This window comes from Epinephelus lanceolatus, chromosome 14, assembly GCF_041903045.1.
Source record: "Epinephelus lanceolatus isolate andai-2023 chromosome 14, ASM4190304v1, whole genome shotgun sequence".
In the NCBI taxonomy this organism is placed as follows: Eukaryota; Metazoa; Chordata; class Actinopteri; order Perciformes; family Serranidae; genus Epinephelus; species Epinephelus lanceolatus.
Window position 1 is genome coordinate 21495203 of NC_135747.1, and position 21464 is coordinate 21516666.

The window sequence follows — 21464 nt, forward strand, 5'->3', positions numbered from 1 at the left end:
TCCAAATATAGGAAATATAGACACGCATGCAGGAGAAAACTCTCAGTTCATCCCCAAATTAGAAGTGTGTTAAAATGTGATTTTTATGACTGAATTTTTCGCTCAGTTTCGGCTGAAATAAAACGATTAGAATGTTTAAAAATAAATATGTGCAACATATTTTTGTCGAAACAAAATAGAGAACTCAAACAGGAGTAGGCCTGCACATTGTTTGCGACATAGTCTTTAAATGCGTTAAAGGAAATAAATAAGTCTACATAATTTCACATTTACTTAAGGTGAGATATTCAAAGAAATAACTTAATTAACTTGAATGTTTGATTTTGCGCAAATAGGCCTGTGAGCGCTGATCTCAATACTTGAGGAAATTAGAATAAGTTTAAACTTCAAAATGATATTAGTGATATAAAGTAGCTCCTTCCGATCAGAGAATTTAAATAGTAGATTATTTCCAGAGAAATTATTTAGCAAAAGAATTGATTTAAAAGTTTTATTTGTAAACATTAAATATTTCTTTCTCTCTAAAGTTGATTTTTTTTTTTTTAATCCGGCACCAAATGCGTTACAGAAGTTAAGTACATCATGAAGTCAAAGATGTGGGCCTATATCACACACTCATGAACCTCTTGATATAAGATGGGAAGTTTTTTTTTTTTCCATTTCCAAAAAACGTGTTAAATCATAACTACCTAGACGTTTATAAGACATAAAACATAGACAACGTGCTCAGCATGAAACTTGGATGGTTTGAAATCGTTTAAATTGCACCATGCTTAGTGTAGCTCTTGGCAATAGAAATAATAAATATATAGAAACGTTTATATTCAACAGCAACAATACTTACAGCACATACAAACAAGGAATGTCTGACAGTTTTACAAACACCATGGGTCCCTCATTTTCTATACAGATGAGATATTTTTCCACATATGCGTCATACATAAAAGGAGTGCCATAACTACGAATCTGTATCAAATCTAGCAGACTACATAGTGTCCGGTATATATTATATATAGACATCACCTCAGCAAGTGCCTATAGAAGAAAAAGAAAAAGGAGGAGGAGGAGGGGGATAAAAGAAAACTAGAACATGCGTTGTCTTTTCTGGATACTTTTTGGGATCCTGTCAGAAACACATAGGCACAAGTCAGAAAAGAAAAGAAAATTAAATATTTTCATTATAACAAACTTTGTACACATGTTATAAACCGATGCACTGGAGGCATCACATAATCTATCATAATATACAGTGTGTGTGTGCGTGTGTGTTCATATATATAAATGGAATATATTACATCTGAGTATGCTGAATCAGTAGAGCCGATGTTAAATAAACAGTAAGTGATTGCAAGACCGGATTAACTTTGTTGACAATTTGTCCACCGGAGAGAAATTCCCCGTGATGATTCACTCGTTTGGCATTTAAAAAACAAAAAATAAAAGGCCTACACAGCAATCAAACTCTCCTTCTTTCTCCTGCTATTCTTTTTTCTCCCTATCTCACATGGATCCTTACTCATAATAGGGTACTGGTGTTCTATTAGCCTACGGAGCTTGCAGATATTCAGAAATAATAACGTTAAAAATCTGTCAAGTCTGACTCATAAACAGTCTTTTGGAAGGTCTTTGAGGTCTCGCCATTGAGTCAGACTCAGAAAGGTAGGGTGTCGAGGAAAAGTTTGTCAATTATTGCTGGCGGAGGGACTAGGTCTTCTAGTTTTAGGTAAAAGATACGCTGCAGACCTTGGGTACATAGTGTGCGCAGTTCAGGGAGCTTTCCCAAGAGTTTTGACAAGTAGTTGGGACGATTCAATCCACCGCCATTGAATGTCACTTGATCTTTGAGGCAGTTGACTATCTTGTTTTGGAGATCCTCGACTCTCTTGGGTTCCTTAAGCCCGTGTCGCTCTGAAATACAGAACAAAAAAAGGACACGGATTTATTATTTCCGATTCACTTTCTGTGTTCAGCACGCGTTGTAACGCAGAGAGTCAAAGGAGCAGCCGCCTTTACGCACCTGTTACCATGGCCAGAGCTGCGATGCAGGAGAACGCTGAGATGTCTATGTTCATGCTCTGCAAGTTGGAAGAAAAGTCCACGATAGCGTCCACCCACTCTCCAAATCCACGGACGCACTGTAGCCTGTGTAACACCACTCCATTACAAAAAATAAGTTTGCCTTCCACCGGGTTGGACCTGCAATTAATAAGAAAATGCCATTAATTACGCTTGGCAATAAATGGGAATTTAAGAGCCTCCTTATTATTGGGCAGCTAATAAAACCCAAAGCAATGAAGCTTGAAGGAGGAGCTGATGATTATCTAAAGCCTGGATTGTTTTGTTTAATAATTAGGCGGCTCACCTGTACGCCAGCCGCAGGACAAAAAGTTCAAGGAAGGCGGATTCAAAGAGGAGATCTTGGTCTTGCTTCGGTAGATCAGAAAAGCCGGGGATCTTCTCCGCCCAGCCCCGGATGATCTCCATGGAGCCCGTCAGGAGATCATAGAACTGCTGGATGTGCTGAGTGTTGTCTCCAGTCATTTGGTAGTCAGGGTTAGCCTGGAACTGGAATTTAATTTAAACAGCGCCTTAATGAGGTCCTTTAAAATATATAATCCGTGAAATTGCAAATGCCCATTTCCAAGAAGGAGAGGGTGCTTTTTCACTATTAAACTCATGTCTTCCTTTTATTAAGTTCTCTATTTCAACGCAATTTACTTAGAGGAAAAAATATGCCACATTAAAAGCCTGACAAAGTTAGGAATTCAGCGGTGTATTACAGAAAACTTTCAAGGCTGTAAATTGTTCCCTAAAGGAAGGGCTAAATTAAAAAGGCCGTCAATCTTTTTGTTCCCTCTGTTTTCACCCAGAGAAATAGTGCTCAACATTTTTTTTCTTCTTTTAAGTGCAGTGTGTGTTTTATTTCTGGGATTGTGCTACTTACTCTGGAGTAGTCCAAAGCAGACATGGAGGGGTTGGAGTCCACATGGGCCCTAACAAGTGCGCTTATGAGGCTCACCGGCGGCGAGGGTGGGGAGGGCTCCTGGGGACTTTTGGGTTTGGATGGTAGGCGTCCTCTCCGACCTTTCAGATTATCTGTTCGGACAACTGCAATGTAAGAAATAAATATGATATATCAGTCATCACTACGCACTCCTGTTGCTGTGCGTAAATATTTAAATGTGGTTATAAATAACAATCCAGCTATATTACGCACACGTTTTCCCAGTGTACCAGTGGGGGAATATAAACTACTGGTGTAAAATAATTTAATGCATGGCCTAAACATACCTTCTCTCACCATTCCGACGACAATGCACTTCTGGAAACGGCAGAACTGGCAGCGATTTCTCCGGCGTTTGTCAACAGGACAGTTTTTATTTGCTAAACACACGTATTTTGCATTTTTCTGAACGGTGCGCTGGAAAGAAAGAAAGAAAGAAAGAAAGAAAGAAAAATCACAGTGTCACTGTGCAGGCCTGTTTCCAAGACTATATAACATGTAGAGCACGGACTGTGGATTGCTGCACAAGTGATATAACATAAAAATGAACAGATGGAAACGATATAATATCAGTTTCATCTCGTGTTTGGGACTGCGCTGTATAAACCAACAAGAGGGAATAGACCGTCAGCAAATACACATTCGTGGTCTTTCATATTTTACTTATTCCTCTGAGATCAACTGTGTGGATAGACAGGCTTGTCATATAAAGTTATTTTACGCACGCACTTTAAGGTGTTGCATGATAATATTTAGTGTAAATGCGATGGTATTATATGTTTAGGATGTGTTATTCTTCTCATTATTTTTAAGGCTGACTTTAACTCGCCGAGAATAATAGGAAACACACAGCATATCTTTCATGTAATAACAGTAACACTGATTCATGGTTCCTGTCATGTCAGCCCACCTTGAAAAATCCTTTGCAGCCCTCGCAGGTTCTCACTCCATAATGCTGGCAGGCTGCGTTGTCCCCACATACCGCACACAGACCCTCGTTTGACGGAGATCCTCGGGACGGGGGCGATGGCACTTGGCTGTCCACCAGCTGGTGCCCGTGGCTGAGCTGCAGGGAGTGAGGAAAGGCCAGACCAGCTTGTTTCCGTATGGCGCTGGGCACCGCGAAGCTCTGGCCGTCCAGGCCGCGGTGCACGCCCGGGTTGTCGTGGTTCATGGAGACGTGCAGCGGCCCGTCGAACCGCATCTGACAGCTGGAAACTGGAGTACCGGGCGGGGACTGCTTGAAGGAGAAGAGCGAAAGCCTTGACACCGGATTCTTGCGCTGGTCTATCATATGAGACGTGGCCGCAACATAGTTCTGGTGGAAACTGTGGAGGGAGCCAGGGTCCTCCCACATGTGATTAGGCTGAACCTGGAAGTTTGGCGTACTCGGGGCGTGAGGCGAGGAGGGTTTGAAGTACATAGGCCCAGAGTGAGCCATCATTTCTTCCGACTGAGGTGGCAGGTGGCTCTGCTGATGGTAGTTGTGCATCTGGACGTCCTCCACCTTGATAGAGGACTGCTCTCCAGAGTGGGGCATCTGATACAGACAGGGCGGTTTAACGTCGTAACTGGTGTTATAGTTGTCCATGAATGTACTGAAACTTGGGAGAGAAGTAGTAGCTGTGATCTCAGTGTTGGTCAAGTCCATGCTAAACTTAACAAACTCAGGTGTTAAGAAGTCGCAGCTGTATTCTCCTGCGGTGTGGTAGCTGTAGCTCTGGGAAGCAGGACTAGCTCCTTGAGGTGATGATCCATACTGAGCCTGAACGCAGGGCATGGCTGAAAACCAAACCGGTAGAAAGACATCAGAATTTCTCAAAGAAATGCTCAAATCGGAAAGTTTTACACTTTAGTCTATTTAATCTAATTTTACTCCAAACAAAACATTTATTAACAGTGCTTTACATTAACGAGTAGTTTCAGAATAAAATACCATTAAAAACATTAATACATCTATTTTTTTATTTGCAAAGAATTTTCCATATCCTACCTCAAGTCTTCTGACAGTTTTTCGGTGACACTTGAAATGGGTATTGTCAGGAGTTGTATGGGTGTCAGGATTCAAGAAAGCGGCTCTGTTCTGGATCTTCCCCTAATAAAACACACCACTTTGACATTTACTAGATTGTAAAATAAAACAATTTAAAAAAAAAATACAACGATATCCCAGATATAGTCAGTTTTAAGCTTCACAGCTGCGCGCAACCAGTTTCCAATTACGCACAGCGTTTTTGGAATATGTTATAAAAATGTTGAGTTGAAACCGGCAAAATGCGTGCTTAGAGTATTTTTTCTTTTCTTATTATAAAGTGTGCGTTTCTTTGTGGTGATCAGACCAACTTCGCGCACTTGACATCAGTGACAAGTTGTCTAGAAAGCAGAAAGCTAAAAAAAAAAATCTCTCGAAATATAAGCAGCAACAGATCTGCACAGTCAGACTCAGTTTTGTGTTATTTCAGTTTAACAGTAAAAGCAGACTAAAAGAAAAAAAGATTTAAAGGGCTCGGAGAAGGCGGCGCAACTAAAGCGCAGACAGATTATGTTGCAAAGAAAGAGAAGAGGGGATCTTACCTCTTTCACATCAGGATCGTGGCTTTCAATCCATGCGATAAGCATGCAGGGGGTATTCATCAATTTGTGTAAAAGCTCCAAATCATGAGCGGCGGTACCCAACAATGCCAGGCAGACAAACCGTGTGACTCCGCGCACTGACAGCGACACCAGCTTCGACTACCCAGTCTGGTCAATGTGGCTTTGTTTATGTGAGCTCTGGATACCGTGGCCCACGTGTTTCACAGCGCGACGTCATCGGCGTCGACACAGACACGGACCAATCCGCTGGGGAACTTTCTCAAGCCCCAATTTTTCTGGCTAGTATGTTTGTCTTGTGGTATGTGTTCTCTGTTGCTTCCCACATGGACATTAGCAGAGATGTAGTGGAGGGTAAACCCTTCTGTGCTCGGTGCAGACACTTTTGTGTTTGCAGAGGACTTAAGTCACGCTTGTTGTGGGCTGACATTAATCTATGTGCTGTGATTTCACTGTGTTTGTGGCGTGTCTGCAGAGTAAATGAGATGTTGTGATGAGCTCATAGTTTCTGCACATTTGATTAAGTTTTGTTTGTAGTGGTGCATATTTTCCTTTGTTTCTCCAGCACAGCAACACAGAGGTAATTCATTTAAAACCACCATGATGCAATGCAGGTGAAGTAGCAGGTTGCAGCAGGCCAAAATGTAAAGGTGCGTTTTTATACTCAGGTATTAAAACGCACAGCTCATGCATAGAAGCATCCTTACTGACTAGTGCTGAGTGCACCTTTAGCCTCATAGTTGTGTGTGTATGTGTGTGTGATGAGTGTACATTGGCACATCTAGGCACAGTTATGTCACAATGTGGCTGATACGCCAGACTCACTATTTGTATGAAATAGGCCTAATGAAGCGAGGGTCAATATTATTCTTCGTTATCTTCTGACAGGATTTCTGTATTTCAATTGTGTTCCAAATTTAGACCTCAGATGGGGTGGGGTTTGCGGGGTGGGCTGCCTATTCATAGAGCTGCTGTATAGTTGTATGTGAGCTGCTGCTGGAGGAGGAAGGGGGGGGATAATTAGTGGGCCTGTAGCCAGTTGTCATGGGGGAACCAATTTAGTCCCCAGAGAGGGAAACGTGATAGGAGCGGGCAGAATGGAGAGTGACGCAGAAAACGCTCAAGTTGACGCAGTCGCCAAAATAATCTTTTGGGCTTTATTGTTCTGCAGCGATGGAATAACTGATCTCAGTGTAATCTTACACCAACACCTTGTAGCCAATCAAGGTGGCCTGAATTTTCTCCACATGCATACGAGGCCTGGGCAGCAAGCCAAGGTGAGGAGTGTGCAACAAGACGTGTAGTTAGACATGTATGCCCGCATGCAGGTAACAGCAGCCAGCATCACACAGCACGTGTGTTATTTCTAGCGGGCTGATGCTTTATTATACGAGCCACAGAGCAGCCATCAGTCTCAGAGCAGTTTTTATTTTGTGTGCCCTGTGCTCAGTGCACGCAAGGACAGAGTGTGCAAGGAGGTGGGGGGAAAAAGAAAACTGTATATCATGGTTACACTCACCTCTAGAGGACACTATTGTTCACCAGCCATACATCAACCAGCTCCTGTTTCTTACAATTAACCTTTTAATTAACCTAACCCCATTAAGGCTGTGTGGTCACGCCCAGTCGTTTTCAGGTGGGCTAGATGGCAGGATTTGTAAATTACAAATTCTCCGCACTGCTCTGTGAATATTCAGTCAAATAATGCAGTTAAAGTTGTGGTGTTTCTTTGGCTGCTGCTAATTAGACCACCTTTCACTGGAGCTGAGGAGGCTTCAACACACATCCTGTCACTGTGTGCTGACTGACCACACAAATGCATGTAGGTACAGTGGAACTTTTCTGTGTGTATGAAAGCATCCATGACAGGAGGCTGCATGGTCACACTGTGTTCCTGTTATCCATTTAGAATTTGGAATGAAAACACAATTAGCAGTTTAATTGGCCATTTTACTGAAGAATAATTAACTTCCCATTTATATGCGCAATTAATTGACAGTCATTTGAAAGTGAGGAGTTGGTTTTAATCACACAGAAGTTATTTCCTGAGATTATATTTTTAACTTTGTGTGAAGAAATTCCTAGTGACATTACTCATTTTAGTGTGTGGGCACGCGACTGTGTGCGCGTGAGGGTGAATGAGTGAGAGAGGTCCCTTTTCAATAGCTTACAGGGCGACACAGCTCTGATATTAATTTATCTACAGGTACAACCCGGAAATCTGCAGGAAATGCACTTTATAATTAATTAATATTTATATTAATGGATAAGTTACTGTCGTCATCTCAAGGTCGCAGGATGCCTATGGATCCCACAGGGGCGAAGGGGCGCCCAAGGGTGCGATTAGGAAAGTGAGCAGCTCGCCACGTTTAGCTGAACGTAGTTTTCATCATGAACCAACTACTTTCTAATTTGGCTTCAGGTGGCAAGTGTGCACCCTGCGCAAAAGTAGTTTCGGAGTCTGGACGGTTTTAGTCATTGCAACACAGCGCAGTGATTTGACCATGACATGCAGTGGCGCCCCCAAGGGGTGCCCCCACTCCCCCACCCACACACAAAATCATTGGAGGTCAATATTAATGTCTTGAAGAGACTATGGCATGCTCATTTTAAAGCTAACTCAGAGTTAGTGTTTCCTTGTGGCACTACACAACTTTATGCCAGGTTCTACATGCATCAGATTATAGTTTGATGCAGCTGTCCTACAGTGTCAGCTCAGATCGTGAACGATAATAAGTGCCATGTGCGATAATCCATTATTTCATCCCGTGTCATGAGTCATAGTAGGCGACAACCGACGCAGCATCTGACAGATGCTGACAGAAAGTCTAGCATGTTGATTTCTTTTTGACTCTCGTCACAGCCGTCTCTTTGGCCAATAGGAACACAGAGCGGTTTGCTGTCATAGACAACTGTATGACGACAACACCCCAGCATTTTTGATATTTCCTCTATAGGGACTACCAAAAGTAGGCTAGTGTACCAAAGATTAAGATTTTACATACAAATTATGATCCTTGAATTATGATTTTTTTTTTTTAACAGATTTAACAGTCAACCACTAAATAGTCTGAGTGGGTGGAAGTTCGCTGCAAAGATCAGCCTCTCATTGGGTGGAACGAGCCACCCACTGAAGTCCTGCCCTACCACCTCCGGTTGCAGTTTTCAACACGTCCTTTACTAACATTTGCGGTGTTTGATCTTGCGGGGATGTAGCCATTTTTCTGCCATGGTTCGCGTCCTGTAGGCGATATTTTTGTGGGCGTGTTATACCAAAACCTGTTTCCCCCCGGCAATATTTTTGCAAGCGCACCAATGCTGTGGCACTGCCAAGAACGATTGCGATTGGTTGAAAGAAATACAAGCAGCCGGGGCGTTTTTTTCTCCAATCTTAAAGTGAGAGTCGGCCCAGCCAGACCTTTCTTTTCTTGAGAAAGGTCTGGTGAGCGAGACTAACCACTAAATAAAGTTGTTCAAATTTGCCTCATCCTGCAATACCAACATACTGCTTACATGTTTGTGCATCAGTTACAATTATCCAGTAATGTAAAATAATAACATATTTCAAACAGGCACCATTAGGCTGCATAATAAAGTGATTTTTAAGTACATTTTTCTTGCTAAACTTCTGTGCTTTTACTTCAGTAAGAAGTTATGGAGTATTAATACGTTGTTTTATTGCTACTTTGACTGATGCTGCCTTTCAATGGGGTTGTGTTTACCATGTTTACAAGTAGAATCCATATGAATGCCCCCTCTTGTTGTATTGAGGACCTCGTAAGTGAAATTTTTCTAAAAGCTCGGAGTTCATGAGTTGTGACATGTTTGCTGACATTTTCAGAAATGGAAGTTTGCTTTTTGGTGGATGGTAAGTTAATGTATTGTAGTTTTAGTCATATAGTATTTCTTGGTAATTTTACAATATATTTGAGGAAAATGTTGATATTCCCAACAGCCTCTGTCATGCTTTTGCATTTTCCTGCATTACAAGACCCGCTCGCTAGCTTGCTAAATTGTCAGCGTCAGTGGCTTCTAGACGCCAACAGTAGCATCAGTGTTGCTGTTGTCTAACAGCAGTGCTCTCATGACATAACCACTTGAAAGCCAAGCATGTCGTGCACACAGCTTCACATGTCATAACAACAAGCTCACACATTCCATTTGAAGGCAGCAAAAGTCAAGGACCTGATTACTTCTTCAACCACTGTTAATTTGTAAGTAGCCCTTTAATGTTGCTGCTGGTCCACGTAGTGCGCTAAGTTAGACAGTTTTCTTGCTGCAGGTATAATCTACAGTACAGGCATTTCTTCATATGGAATACTCTAGTACATTGCATGTTTAGTTTAGCACCTGTGAAGTAACTTGTAGAATAAGAACAGTATTTATCTCTGAAGTGCAGAGCACCATATGTTTAAAGATTTTTAAAACAATGGAAATATTCTGGGAAGCACCACCTCCTCAAAACTGCATGTAGAGTGGAAATAGACAAGTTTTTTTTTTCTTTGAGTCACTATTATGAAGTAAATTGTGATTGCACAGTGTAATGGCTATAGAGTAGTCACACCATTGGCATTTACTGTTTCCTATAAGCCCTGCTTTCACTTTGCAATTCTATATGCCGTAGGGTACGATCTCCAAGGAAAATGAACACTGAATATATGGCACAAAGTAAGGTTAGATGCTAGAATGTGCCCACAGTGCTTTGCCTAGTCCCACCCTACTGTGCTGTAACTGGCTAGATATAACCCTAACCATGACATCTTTTTCCTAACCCTAACTGCCTGTGACCTATACACACCAATCACAGCACTTATTCACAGCACAGTAGGGCAAGACTAGGAAAAACATTTCCTTCAGTGGGTACATCCTAGCATTTCCCCAAAGGACGTGTGTCAACTATTAACGACACAAAACAGGAAGAAGATAGCACTTTTGTTTTCCCCGCTAGCTATTGGTAGCTAACCCCAAGTTACCAAAGAGTATGGATATGAGTTATTTGCGGTTACTATCCCCAGCAGCGGAAATGGTGGAACAACTGAAGTGGCTGTGAAAACTCTACCCAGTTGATAGATGCTAGGCTCTGAAAAAACAGAAAGCGATCTGGCTGTCTTTGCAAAAGTGGCATCAACAATACCAGTTGGAAACACTAAGTGGGGAAAGTTGACAAGTTGTTTGTTTCCACTTTAAGCACATTACTTAGCAAAGGCATAAAAACAGCTGAGAAAACTTCCCACTTGTTTTTATGTCATAATCACTGATTGAACCACTCACTTCTTCACATTAGTTAGCTCTGAATCTGCATAAAAACTAGGAGGGAGTTGTTCAGCTCACTTAGACACACTTAAATCCAAGGCCAGGTAGTTTGCAAAATCTGCTGGTCCCTCACACAAACCTCATTTCATTTCTAAGCACCAGCAGGTATCAAACTTTCTGAGAATTGAACAGCCCGACCCTGAAGGCATCCCTTTGCTCAGTGTCTTCTTTCCATTTCTAGATTCCCACTTTACAAGCTTAAATGTCTACTTAATATGCTTTAATGCCTGCTCTTTAGAGCCAGGGAGCACTTCATCACTTTTATACACCTTTATATAACACACTGTTAACTAGCAATGCCTTATGGAACAGCTTGTCTTGCAGCTGGAAGGCGCCTCCATGGCATGATGGAGGTACCTGTTCACCGTTCACAATGAGACAGTAAAATGGGAATAGAGGCCTCTGCATACTGCTGCTGTCTATATCAGTCAACGATGAATATTCATGAATCACAGTGTCATGACATGCTCTGTAATTGGCAGCAACATTAGTAATGACACTGCTGGTATCAAGTCCCTGCATATTCATGTGGTGGGGCAATATCTCCTCGTGGTGCTGTTTTTTTCTCTCCTCCTGAAAGTGAAAATGTATTCTGAAGCTGCAGGTGTCCCTGGTGCCACAATCAATTGCTGGCTGGATTGTGCCCCAGTGAAAATCAGACAAACCATTAGTTTCTTTGTCAATCTCTTTGATTAATAATATATCTGAATTCTAAAAGGTTGAGAGGACTCTAAATAGTGTAAAGTGAATCTCTTTGTAATAGTTATGAATGCAGGCCTTCAGGACTCCCATATACCATGTTGTTGCTACTGGCTGTTGGCCATTTAAAAGATCATTGGTAAAAGGTATTGATGACTTTTGCCTAAAAAAAATATTCACCAAAATTACATGAGGAATGAGCTTCTGCTCACTAATGATGCTCAGAAACAGTTTATCTCTTATCCAAGTTGTTTGAGGTGTGAGTAGATTGAGCAGCTTGCAAAGACACAAGCCTGCTCATGGAGGTTACACACTGATAGTGGGCTCGTTGTGGCAGATTTCTTTTTGTACTGGAATTTGCTCGCGACTCCATTTCGGCCCCACTAAAGTGTCCTAGAATGGATGATGAGGGAACTGGATAAAGCTTTGCCTAAGCTGCAAGACTTTCTCCTCTAAGCAGCTGGATGGGAGTATATTTCTCCTCGTGGCTTCAGTTTAGTGTAGTGAACCATCCAAACTGTGGCGTAAGGAGGCAGACCTGGTACTAGACCTGTAGAAGGATCAGTATTGTGACAGTAACATTGTTTGAAGGGGTGTAGTGCTGGTTGATGAGGTGGGTGTACTAGTAGGTGGATGGGTAGGTTACAGAGGAGGAAGTAGGTATAGGCTACTATCATATATTCCAGTGGCTTATTGGCTGATAGGTGGGTATACTGCAAATGGCAAGAAAAAGAGTTGGGTATACCCTGTATACCTGCCTACCTACCTACTCTCCACTACACCACTGATTGTTTACAACAAAGAAAACTTCATAGCCGTAGTATTAGTCATGTTTCAAGGGATGGAAGAAGTATTCAGATCCTCAACTAAATTAAAAGTGCCAGTACAACAATGTATATAGTATATGCTCAATTGCACATAAAAGTCCTGCATTCAAGATCCTACTAATGAAAAAGTACAAAAATATCACCAGTGAAATATACTTGAAGTATCAAACTAAAAGTACTAATTCTGCAGTAAAATGCCCCCTGTGACTTATGTATATTTCCATTATTGCTAATACAAATGCATTAATGTGTATGTAACATTTTACTTTTGTAGCTGAACGAGATGGAGCTAGTTATATCTGAGAGGTTGTAGGATGGTTAATGGACAAGGAAGGATGAAAAAACAAAGTTCTGTTAGACAAATCTGTCTTTAAATTTGCTTTTTTGATAAATATTTGATCATTTTACCTCTGTGGGCTTCAAACTGTTATCTAAATAAAATCATCTGAGAATTTTCGGGGGGAAATGTCTCTTGGTGGAACTGCTAACAGCTCAGACATCTGAAACAGGAAAGGGAGCCCCAACCAGACACTGCTGTTTGTTAGAGGTCACAGGTCAAGAAAGTTGAGAACCATTTGTTTAATCCTCAACAATGCATTGTATTTTACAATCTTATAATATATTGTTTTATTTATCTTTTAATCTGAAAAGTAACTAGTAGGCCTAACTACTGCTGTAGAATAAATGTGAAGTAAAAAAAGAAACATTTTTTTGTATGAAGTAACATAAAATACTTTCAATTTGTACTTAGAGGGGTAGTTCAGATTTTTTAAGTGGGGTTGTATGAGGTATTTGGTCATAGTTAGTGTATTACCTACTATAAATGGCAGTTGGTAAGCACCCAGTTTGGAGAAGCATGCAGGAATACCACCGCGGAAGCTAAGCAATCTCCTGCTGTGGGCGGAGGCAGCAGCAAAATGTATTTTCACCACCTAAAGAATAAATATAAGTTTAACCGTATACTATATTTCCAATATTTTCACCTCTTAACCTTGCCCTTTCTGAGCAGGAACTGAGGTTGTTACTTATGCTCTCTCCAAAGCCACCACACTTCTTTGACAAAAACAGTAATTGTACCTCTCAGAACACAGGATCTGTTGGTCTACCACTGCCTCGATCAGCGAGTTTGTGTTATTGTGTGACTTTGGTGAATTTGAACTAAACCTTTAAAATACAGAAGTCACACAATAACATAAACAAACAGATCAGGGCAGGGGTAGACAAGCAACTCCATGTTCTGTGAGGTAAAATTACTGTTTTTGTCAATGGAGTCTGGTGGCTTTGAAGAGAGCATAGTAACAGCGTCAGGCCCCCGTCAGTAAGAGCTGTCCGATGGCAAGATAAAGCAATAAAAATATTTGAAATATAGTATACAGTTACACCAATATTGATTTTTTTAGGTGGCTAAAATGCGTTTTGCTGCTGACCAATCCACAGCAGTACATCACTTAGCTTCTTTGGCAGTACTTCAGCCTGCTCCTGCCATCTACTGTATAGGTAACACACTGACTATGGATAACTAGTTCACACAACCCCACTCCAAAAATTCTGAGCAATCCCTTTCAGTGCAGTGCAGCACTGGAGTAGATAATCTGTTACTTTCCATCACTGCATGTTTTCTGAATAAATGCCTGCAAACTAAGAAACGATCAATTCTGAATGCAGCCTAACTGCCACACTGTCTGCTGTTTCAGTTTGTCTCAGCAATGGATGAACATTGCAATCTTTGCTGTTCTTTCCCCTCTTTTTTCCCGTTGATCACCAACTGAGCTGTATCTGTGCATTGCAGGAGGAGGCATGGTGTTCCACAGGGTAGTATTGGGAACTGCTGTCAGGCTTGTTTGCACTGTATAGCATTACTCAGATGGCAGAATATACAACAGATAACAGGTGAGATTCCCTCAAGAACGATGCCTAGCGTGCTGTGTTGTTAACAAAGTCTTACTGATGTAATTAGGAGGCTTCAGATTACATTTGTTGAAAAAAAATTAAAAGTGTGCTCATATTAGATGATGCCTGAAACACATTTTCATTCTGTGTATTATGGATTTTAAATGGTATAAATAATGAGGAGCCACTCAGAAATTAATTTTAGTTGCTTTGCATCCTGTTCACTGTTCTTTCTAACAGATGGTAGATTGTATGGTGCCTCTGTAATGCGCACATGACTAACAACTGCAGTGAACTCAAGAATGGCTGTCATTTGTCTTTTACTGTTTTGCTTATTTTAGATAATCCTGTGCCATCATCTTCTTTACCAAGTACATGCCACGCAATTAGTCAAGTTTGCTTGTTAACTTGTCTCGGTGCCGTCTGTCTGCGTGCCACATGCAGATTTTGTGATTAATCTAGAAAGACAATATTTTGAAATGTTATTGGGAGTGGAATATAAATAAGCATGTGATGTATTGTTTTTTATTGCTTGATGGTGTCTGACAGCTTTGTCAGAGAAAATGCATTGCGTCTTTTTTCCTAAATCCATCATAAGGAATATAAAGACATATGCATAATAATGAAACACATTTATTAATGTGTACTGTCCCCTGGAGTCACATGACAATGAAATGGATGACTGGTTTTCTTTTGCATGGATGCTGTAGGCCCGTGTATCACATGTGGAGGCGGCCGAACAGGTAAAATTCGTGTATGTGGATGAGCTCGGAGTTCAGAGTGGCCTCACTAAGGTCTCACAGGAGTTTTAATGGTTCATTGGTGGAGGAGGAGCCACTAACTCAGGTTAGATGCACTCTCTGAGAGTAAGTTGCTTTTGTCATCTGATTTGAAAAATAAAGAGGTGGAGCTCTGGACTGATCATCCAAGCAGCAGGCTGCTCAGAGTCCACCAGTTGTTTTTGGGACCTTGACTCTACAGGCTTTTTTGATTGGCACTGCAGATCTTTACAGCTTTTATCGAGACTGTGAATTTATGTAGAAGCAAACATGTTTCTCCAACTCCTTATAAGATGAGTCTGGTGATATTCTATATTTCTTTTCTTGCCAACAAACCAAGAACGACTTTGAATTTGTTGTCCAAATCAAAAGCACATCGCTACCATAAACAGTTTATTTTAGGTCAATTTCACATACACCTGCTGCTGTTAATATTCATTAGAGCACCAAATGTGTATTAATCGACAGCTAGTCTCGCCACCAGACAATCAGAGATCTCCGCCTTCTGATAGTCTGAGGACACTCCTTTCTAAAGTGTGTTTAACACACCGGCGAAAACGGCTGGCAACAAAGCAACGCCTCTTGCATTTTTGAAAAGGACACGCCTTCTCGGAAATGTGCGCTCCCCCTTTTCTCATCCGCAAGGAAACAAACACACAGAGAGCTTGAAAATGGATGCCGAGAGATTAAACTCCATTTTATCAAACGTGTGCTTATCTGTGAAGAAAATATTTTTTCCAGCAGATGTCTTAGTTATAACATGACTGAGCTAACTGGAGTAGTTTCATGTCGTATCCGACAACGGGAGGCTTTTAACAGATGACGTCCTGACGTTAGCTTTGCTGCTAACTGTTAGCTGTCCCTGTCAGCTGCAGCCACTGATGCTTTCTAGACATCGTGATTTCCCAAAACTGAATAAATACCACACATAGCAACACAAAACTGCTTTGCTAGCTCAATCATGTTGTAACTAAGATACCCGCTGGAAAAGATATTTTTTTCACGGACTGTTTAATGAGTTATTACCTATTACAGACCCCACTAATGGCTAACAGGGCTAACAGCTAACGGTTAGCCCAGCTAAACGTGCACACAGAAATAGAAATGTTTGTTCAATCATTGTGTTTATAGACTTTACAAACATCGGGTTAGTCTAAACGGTGATACAGTGATGTGAAAAATGTGATATATAGGCTATATATATAGCTAAAAGCTCTGCTGGTTTTCTACCCGGAAATATTTGTAAACAACAAGGCGATTCCCTCTATCACTATCCACTAACTTTGATGGCGTTTTCTGCGAGCGCGACTTGAGCCATTTTGTACCACTACACGTGTTTCTAGTGGGACTATGTTTACGAGCACAAGAGTTCAGCAAGCCACCGAAGGACCGCCCTGCAGATTTACTATTGGTTCTGCAACGTAGGGAGTTTTTTTAAACTCTGAAATTGTATCCGCCCATCTAAACACAAAATCAGGGATAAAGTCATCAGTCTTTAGTTAAGCAAAGCGTCTAAAGACTGACTTGTGAGTCTAATCGACAGCTGAAAATAGTCCCCCAAATGCACTAATTACACCCCCTGTAGGCCACAACCCCATGTCCAAGTGGAAGATTCCTGTTAGTGGAGTATAACTATAAAAGCGCCATGTCATTCCATGAGATCTGTTTGACTATCTGACGAAGGCTTGATGCAGAAATACATCAGACATGTCTAACATGACAATACCATGACAGTAAAGGGATTTTAGTTGTTAACAAAGAGAGTACCTTGGAGCTTTCTTTTGATTTTTCTGTCTGCATGTGTCCTTATGCAAAGAGCAGCTCAAACAAACTCATTTTGAGTCCAAGAAGTTCTCCTACCCAAGCGGTTTGTTCACTAATTACTACTGTTTGAGTAACATTTGTTAAAAAGTACAGTGCTGTTTTAGGAAATTTCCCATCATTTAAGAAACTTGGGCTGGGCAATATATCAATATCATAATATGAGACTAGACTAGACTAGATTTCGGATATTGTTGTCCTTTCCTGGTTTTAAGGGCTCATTACAGTTAAGTGGTGTAATATTATTAACTTACCAGACTGTTCTGGCTGTTACATTCTTTGCCTTTACCCACTTAGTCATTATCTCCACATTACTTGTTATATTTATCAAAAATCTTATTGTGGAAATATTTTGTGAAAACTCCAGTAGTCAACCATACAATGTGGTCACAATATCAATATTGAGGTTTTTAGTCAAAAATATTGTGACATTTGATGTTCTTGTCTTGTCCACCTCTAAATAAAACTATACATATATATTTATGATCCATTTAAAAGATTTACATCTTCAATACCAATAGTCTGCCAAGAATAAATCCTAAAACCTGAAATGAGTAAGCATTTCACCACTTCTGGTTCCCTCATCTGAAAGTCAATAGATTTTTTTTAACTTTTTTTTTTTTGTCAGATCCCTCCAACATAAAATACGTCAGTATATACCCTACTTTAAAGCTTCTATGTATCTCAAAGAAGGCGATTGCTAACAAGTGGCTGAATGGGACTACAAAATGTCATCATGTCAAGCCATGCAAACACGGCTTTACGGTCTTGTTAAGGTGGTGACGTTAGGTCATGCAACCCTGTAGGTTGTTTATGGCATAACATTAGCTTTTTACTTCTGGCTATGGTATATAGGCTTCAATAATCATGAAAATGGTAGTTTCTCTTGCTGAACAAAATGTTTATGTATCAGAAATGTTTGCCACAGAGCTTTGTTTCGGCAATAATCCAAAATCCAATGGAAAAATCCCCTAGGCTTTTCAACGAGGGAACCAGTGCTATACTTACTTTTGTGTCGACCTACAGAAAAACATCATCCCTGGCAGACAGATGTCCTTGGCTCACTGAGTCCCACAGATATGGTAAAAAATCAGAAATTATTGACAAACAAACTAATACGTTGTTGGTTTTGACTAAAAAGTATCATCTGGTTTACTGTACTGGGGTTTCATGAGCAAACAAACTGATAAATCCTAGTTTTTCCTGCAGCACCAGAGCCATCGTTTCTTTTTCGAGAAGCTTTCTGTGAGGATTTTTCATGGCAGACTCTTGTTCAGCCCCTGCTTGCAACCACAAATGGGCATTCTCCATCCTGATGTTGCATAACCTCCTTGCCATTGTGATGGAGTTGCTTCCAAACTGTCTCTCTGGGGCCTGATCTGTAAGGCGCTTCGCATGTCTGCTATGAAGTCTAGAGCAGCAGCAGCATGTTTAGACTGGGAGGATTTCTCTCCTTAACAAGTCTACAGGCTTTAGTCCAATCTCAAAAAAGAAGATAACTCTTTTGTTCTCTTCCAATGAGGGGAGCATCCTCTTGTGGTTACCATTACATACCAAATCAATTATCTATGCCGCTAGTAGGAGGCTTCTTAAATGTGTTTTGCCCCTTTATTTACTCGGGTTGTTTAATGGCGGTGTAGAGGGGGTTTTCAAACCCTTTCTTCTAATCCTCAGTTATTCTTCCTTTCTTCTTTTCAAAACTGGGATTTACAGACCATCTGGGACAGCAAAGAAGCTTCTAATTGGCAAAGTAAAGAGTGATTTCAGTGTTAAATGTGTTATGAAAGTCATATCATTTCCCACAAACAAATTTATGAAAAACTGTTCAGAAGAAAGAAACAGTTTTCTAGATTTCTTTTCTATGCTTGCTCTATAGCTGTGTTCCCGAAACAAGCAGCTCCCTTTTTGAGATTCATGCTGTCATACTGGTGGAAATGATTGTTGTTTTTAACCAATGGAATATGTATGGCCTCACAATATTGTTCTCGTCATGAATATTACAGTGGAAAGTTGTGCATATGTGAGCAGCATCTTGATCCATTCTAAAGATTTGGGACAATAAGTATCCAAGTGTTGATGTGTTTCCTTGGCTCCCATTGTCAGATCTCAAAACTGCCCTTGTGCAGGGAGACGATTTCTCATCAGGCACCAGCAGCCAGAGCACCAAGCTCATTCACGGAGGAGTCCGATATCTACAGAAAGCCATCATGAAATTGGATTACAAACAGGTAAATGCTTCATTTTTTCTCCGCAGCTGACACTTATCCGCAGAATTCCTGGTCCCTCTGGTCATATTGCTTTATTTACCCTCCCATGTTCATTTTTCATTCACGGGAAGCAGTGACATGTTTTTTCTTGAATGACTGCCTGCCTGGGATTTTCTGAAGTTGTTTTAAAGAATTCTTACAACTTAGCAGACCTCTGCTGCTATCATATTGTGACTTAATTCATAAAATTATCCCTCAGTAATAGGTGGGATGAAGCCTATGTGTCCTCCTTTGTCTGTGAATTGTTTAAGACGACTCACCTGGGTTCAAACTGAAATGTCACCATTTTCTGTTACATTTCACAGTATATGAGAAATCTCATTATTCTCAGCTTGTGTTTTCTTTAGGAGCCTTATTTTGCTATCTGTATGAACATACGAGGGTCCTGGAGGTGAGCAGCAGAGGAGACCAATTAGTGTGATTGCAGGAAACGCAACTGCCTAGTCAGCAGCTCGACAGTAAAATGTAGGCTGTGCTACATGTCTTTGATTAAACAGAGGGCAAAATAAAGCAACAGTTTTTGGGACTGGGAACATAAGACTTCTAGTAACAATAATTTAATTTACCCTTAAAAGCTAAAATCAAATTCAGGTCTCAAAATCAGCTGATAACTAACAAAAGGGTGAGAAATTAAAGTCTGGTTCTGGATTAGAGAAATAAAATCTTCTGATACCAGCAAGACAAGGTAAACTATAAAAGGTCATTGCTGTCATTCAAATACATGCACCGATTATCTTTAATTTATTACCTTAGGAATCAAGAGAAAGGCTGAATTAAAGTAAGAATTAAAATGAAGGGCTGAAACAATTGGGCGATTGGATCAGGGTTTACCACGGATCCTTAAAACGTCTTGAAAGGCATTCGTCTAAAAATAGGGTCTTAATTGGAATTAAAATGTCTTAAAACAACCTTTGAAAAGTCTTAAAATGCTAAGACATGGGAAGTAGGATTTTATTAATCTTTTTTCTGACATTGCAGTGTAAAATCTCAAAATAATTGGTTACGTATTTTTTAAGTGCCTCTCAAATTAACGTCACACATATCAGGAAATTGGAACCCAAAACACATCTTTTGTTTACAGCTTGGACGAGGATTCCCTGTCTGCTAGCTGCATAGCTGTCACTGTACCCTGACGGACATTGGGAAGTGCAAATTTGATAAAAAATTGGCAATTTAACCAAGATTTCACGACGTGGCTGAAGCAACTACAAAACAATGCAAATGAAGCTCATATACTATATACAAAAGGTTTTCCAAAACAGCACAATAGGAATCAAGGCAGCAAATTCCCACGAGCAGATTGAGAAACACAAATCCGCCAAGAAAACATGTCAACAAACTGAAGGTACTTCCCAATATTGTTCTACTCTTGTCTCTGCTACGCGACAAAAAAGTCAGATTTCATGTTGCAATAAACATTTTGGTATACTTTCTCTAACCCGAAGTAACTGATGTCAGTTCAGTTTTTTTTCTGCAGTTTTGGTTATTGTCAAATTGGTCTTTAATTGCATTTTGAGTGGCATTAAAAAGTCTTAAATCTAATGTGTCAGATAATCGCATGTTCCAGCTTTACAGATGTGAATTATTGGTCGTTTTCTTTGTTTTCTGTGACAGTTAATTGAATGTCTTTATGTTTTAGATTACTGGTTGGTCAAAAAGGACATCTGTACATGTCATCTTGGACCCTTGGAAAGTTTTTTACGATCATGGAACAATTAATTGATTTATCAAGACAACAATTATTCAGTTGTTAAATTATGAAAATAATCATTAGTTCAGCCCTAATTAGAATTTTTGTGTCTGACAAATGGTCCATTTTGACTCTCTTCTCCATGTCTAGTCCAGTTGATTGACTTTCTATCCCCTATCTGTCAACACTCCTATCCATAGCACTTAAGGTGTTCAAGTTAAAACCTCATCTCAACGATCATTTTTCACCTCATATACCTGAAAGAGCAGTAAACCTTTCCCTTGATAAAGGCATGGAGTTTGGAAGATGGAGAAGTTCAGCCGAATGGTAGTAAACTTTACAATCACCTTTGGGCTGCAAGGCCCATTGAAGTGTAAGGTAAAGGAAGAGCGGTCCATGGCATCTCTGCACCATCTCGCCTTTGCTCTCTCAGACTTGTGTGAACTCCGGGGCCTTGATTTGATTTGTGCAGCCTTGAATCATAAGCTTTAATTGCACCTGACATTTAAAGCTTCTCTCTGGTATTTAAAGCAGTGTACAGGTGTGGCTCATTACTGAGAGGGGGATAGGAGATTTTCTGAT

The 21464-nt window shown here is 40.5% G+C and overlaps 1 protein-coding gene across 1 annotated transcript; it reads right to left on the bottom strand.

Moving 5' to 3' along the window:
- Nucleotides 1-476: 476 nt before the first annotated feature.
- On the bottom strand, nucleotides 477-5771 carry nr4a2a (nuclear receptor subfamily 4, group A, member 2a). The gene is made up of 8 exons (XM_033612872.2): nucleotides 5579-5771; nucleotides 4998-5099; nucleotides 3915-4786; nucleotides 3292-3421; nucleotides 2945-3108; nucleotides 2363-2565; nucleotides 2018-2196; nucleotides 477-1908 (listed from the first exon to the last, which is right to left on the bottom strand). Exons 3-8 carry the CDS (start codon nucleotides 4782-4784, stop codon nucleotides 1652-1654), a joined length of 1803 nt encoding a protein of 600 aa, XP_033468763.1. The 5' UTR covers nucleotides 4785-4786; nucleotides 4998-5099; nucleotides 5579-5771; the 3' UTR covers nucleotides 477-1651.
- Between the last annotated feature and the right edge of the window lie 15693 nt (nucleotides 5772-21464).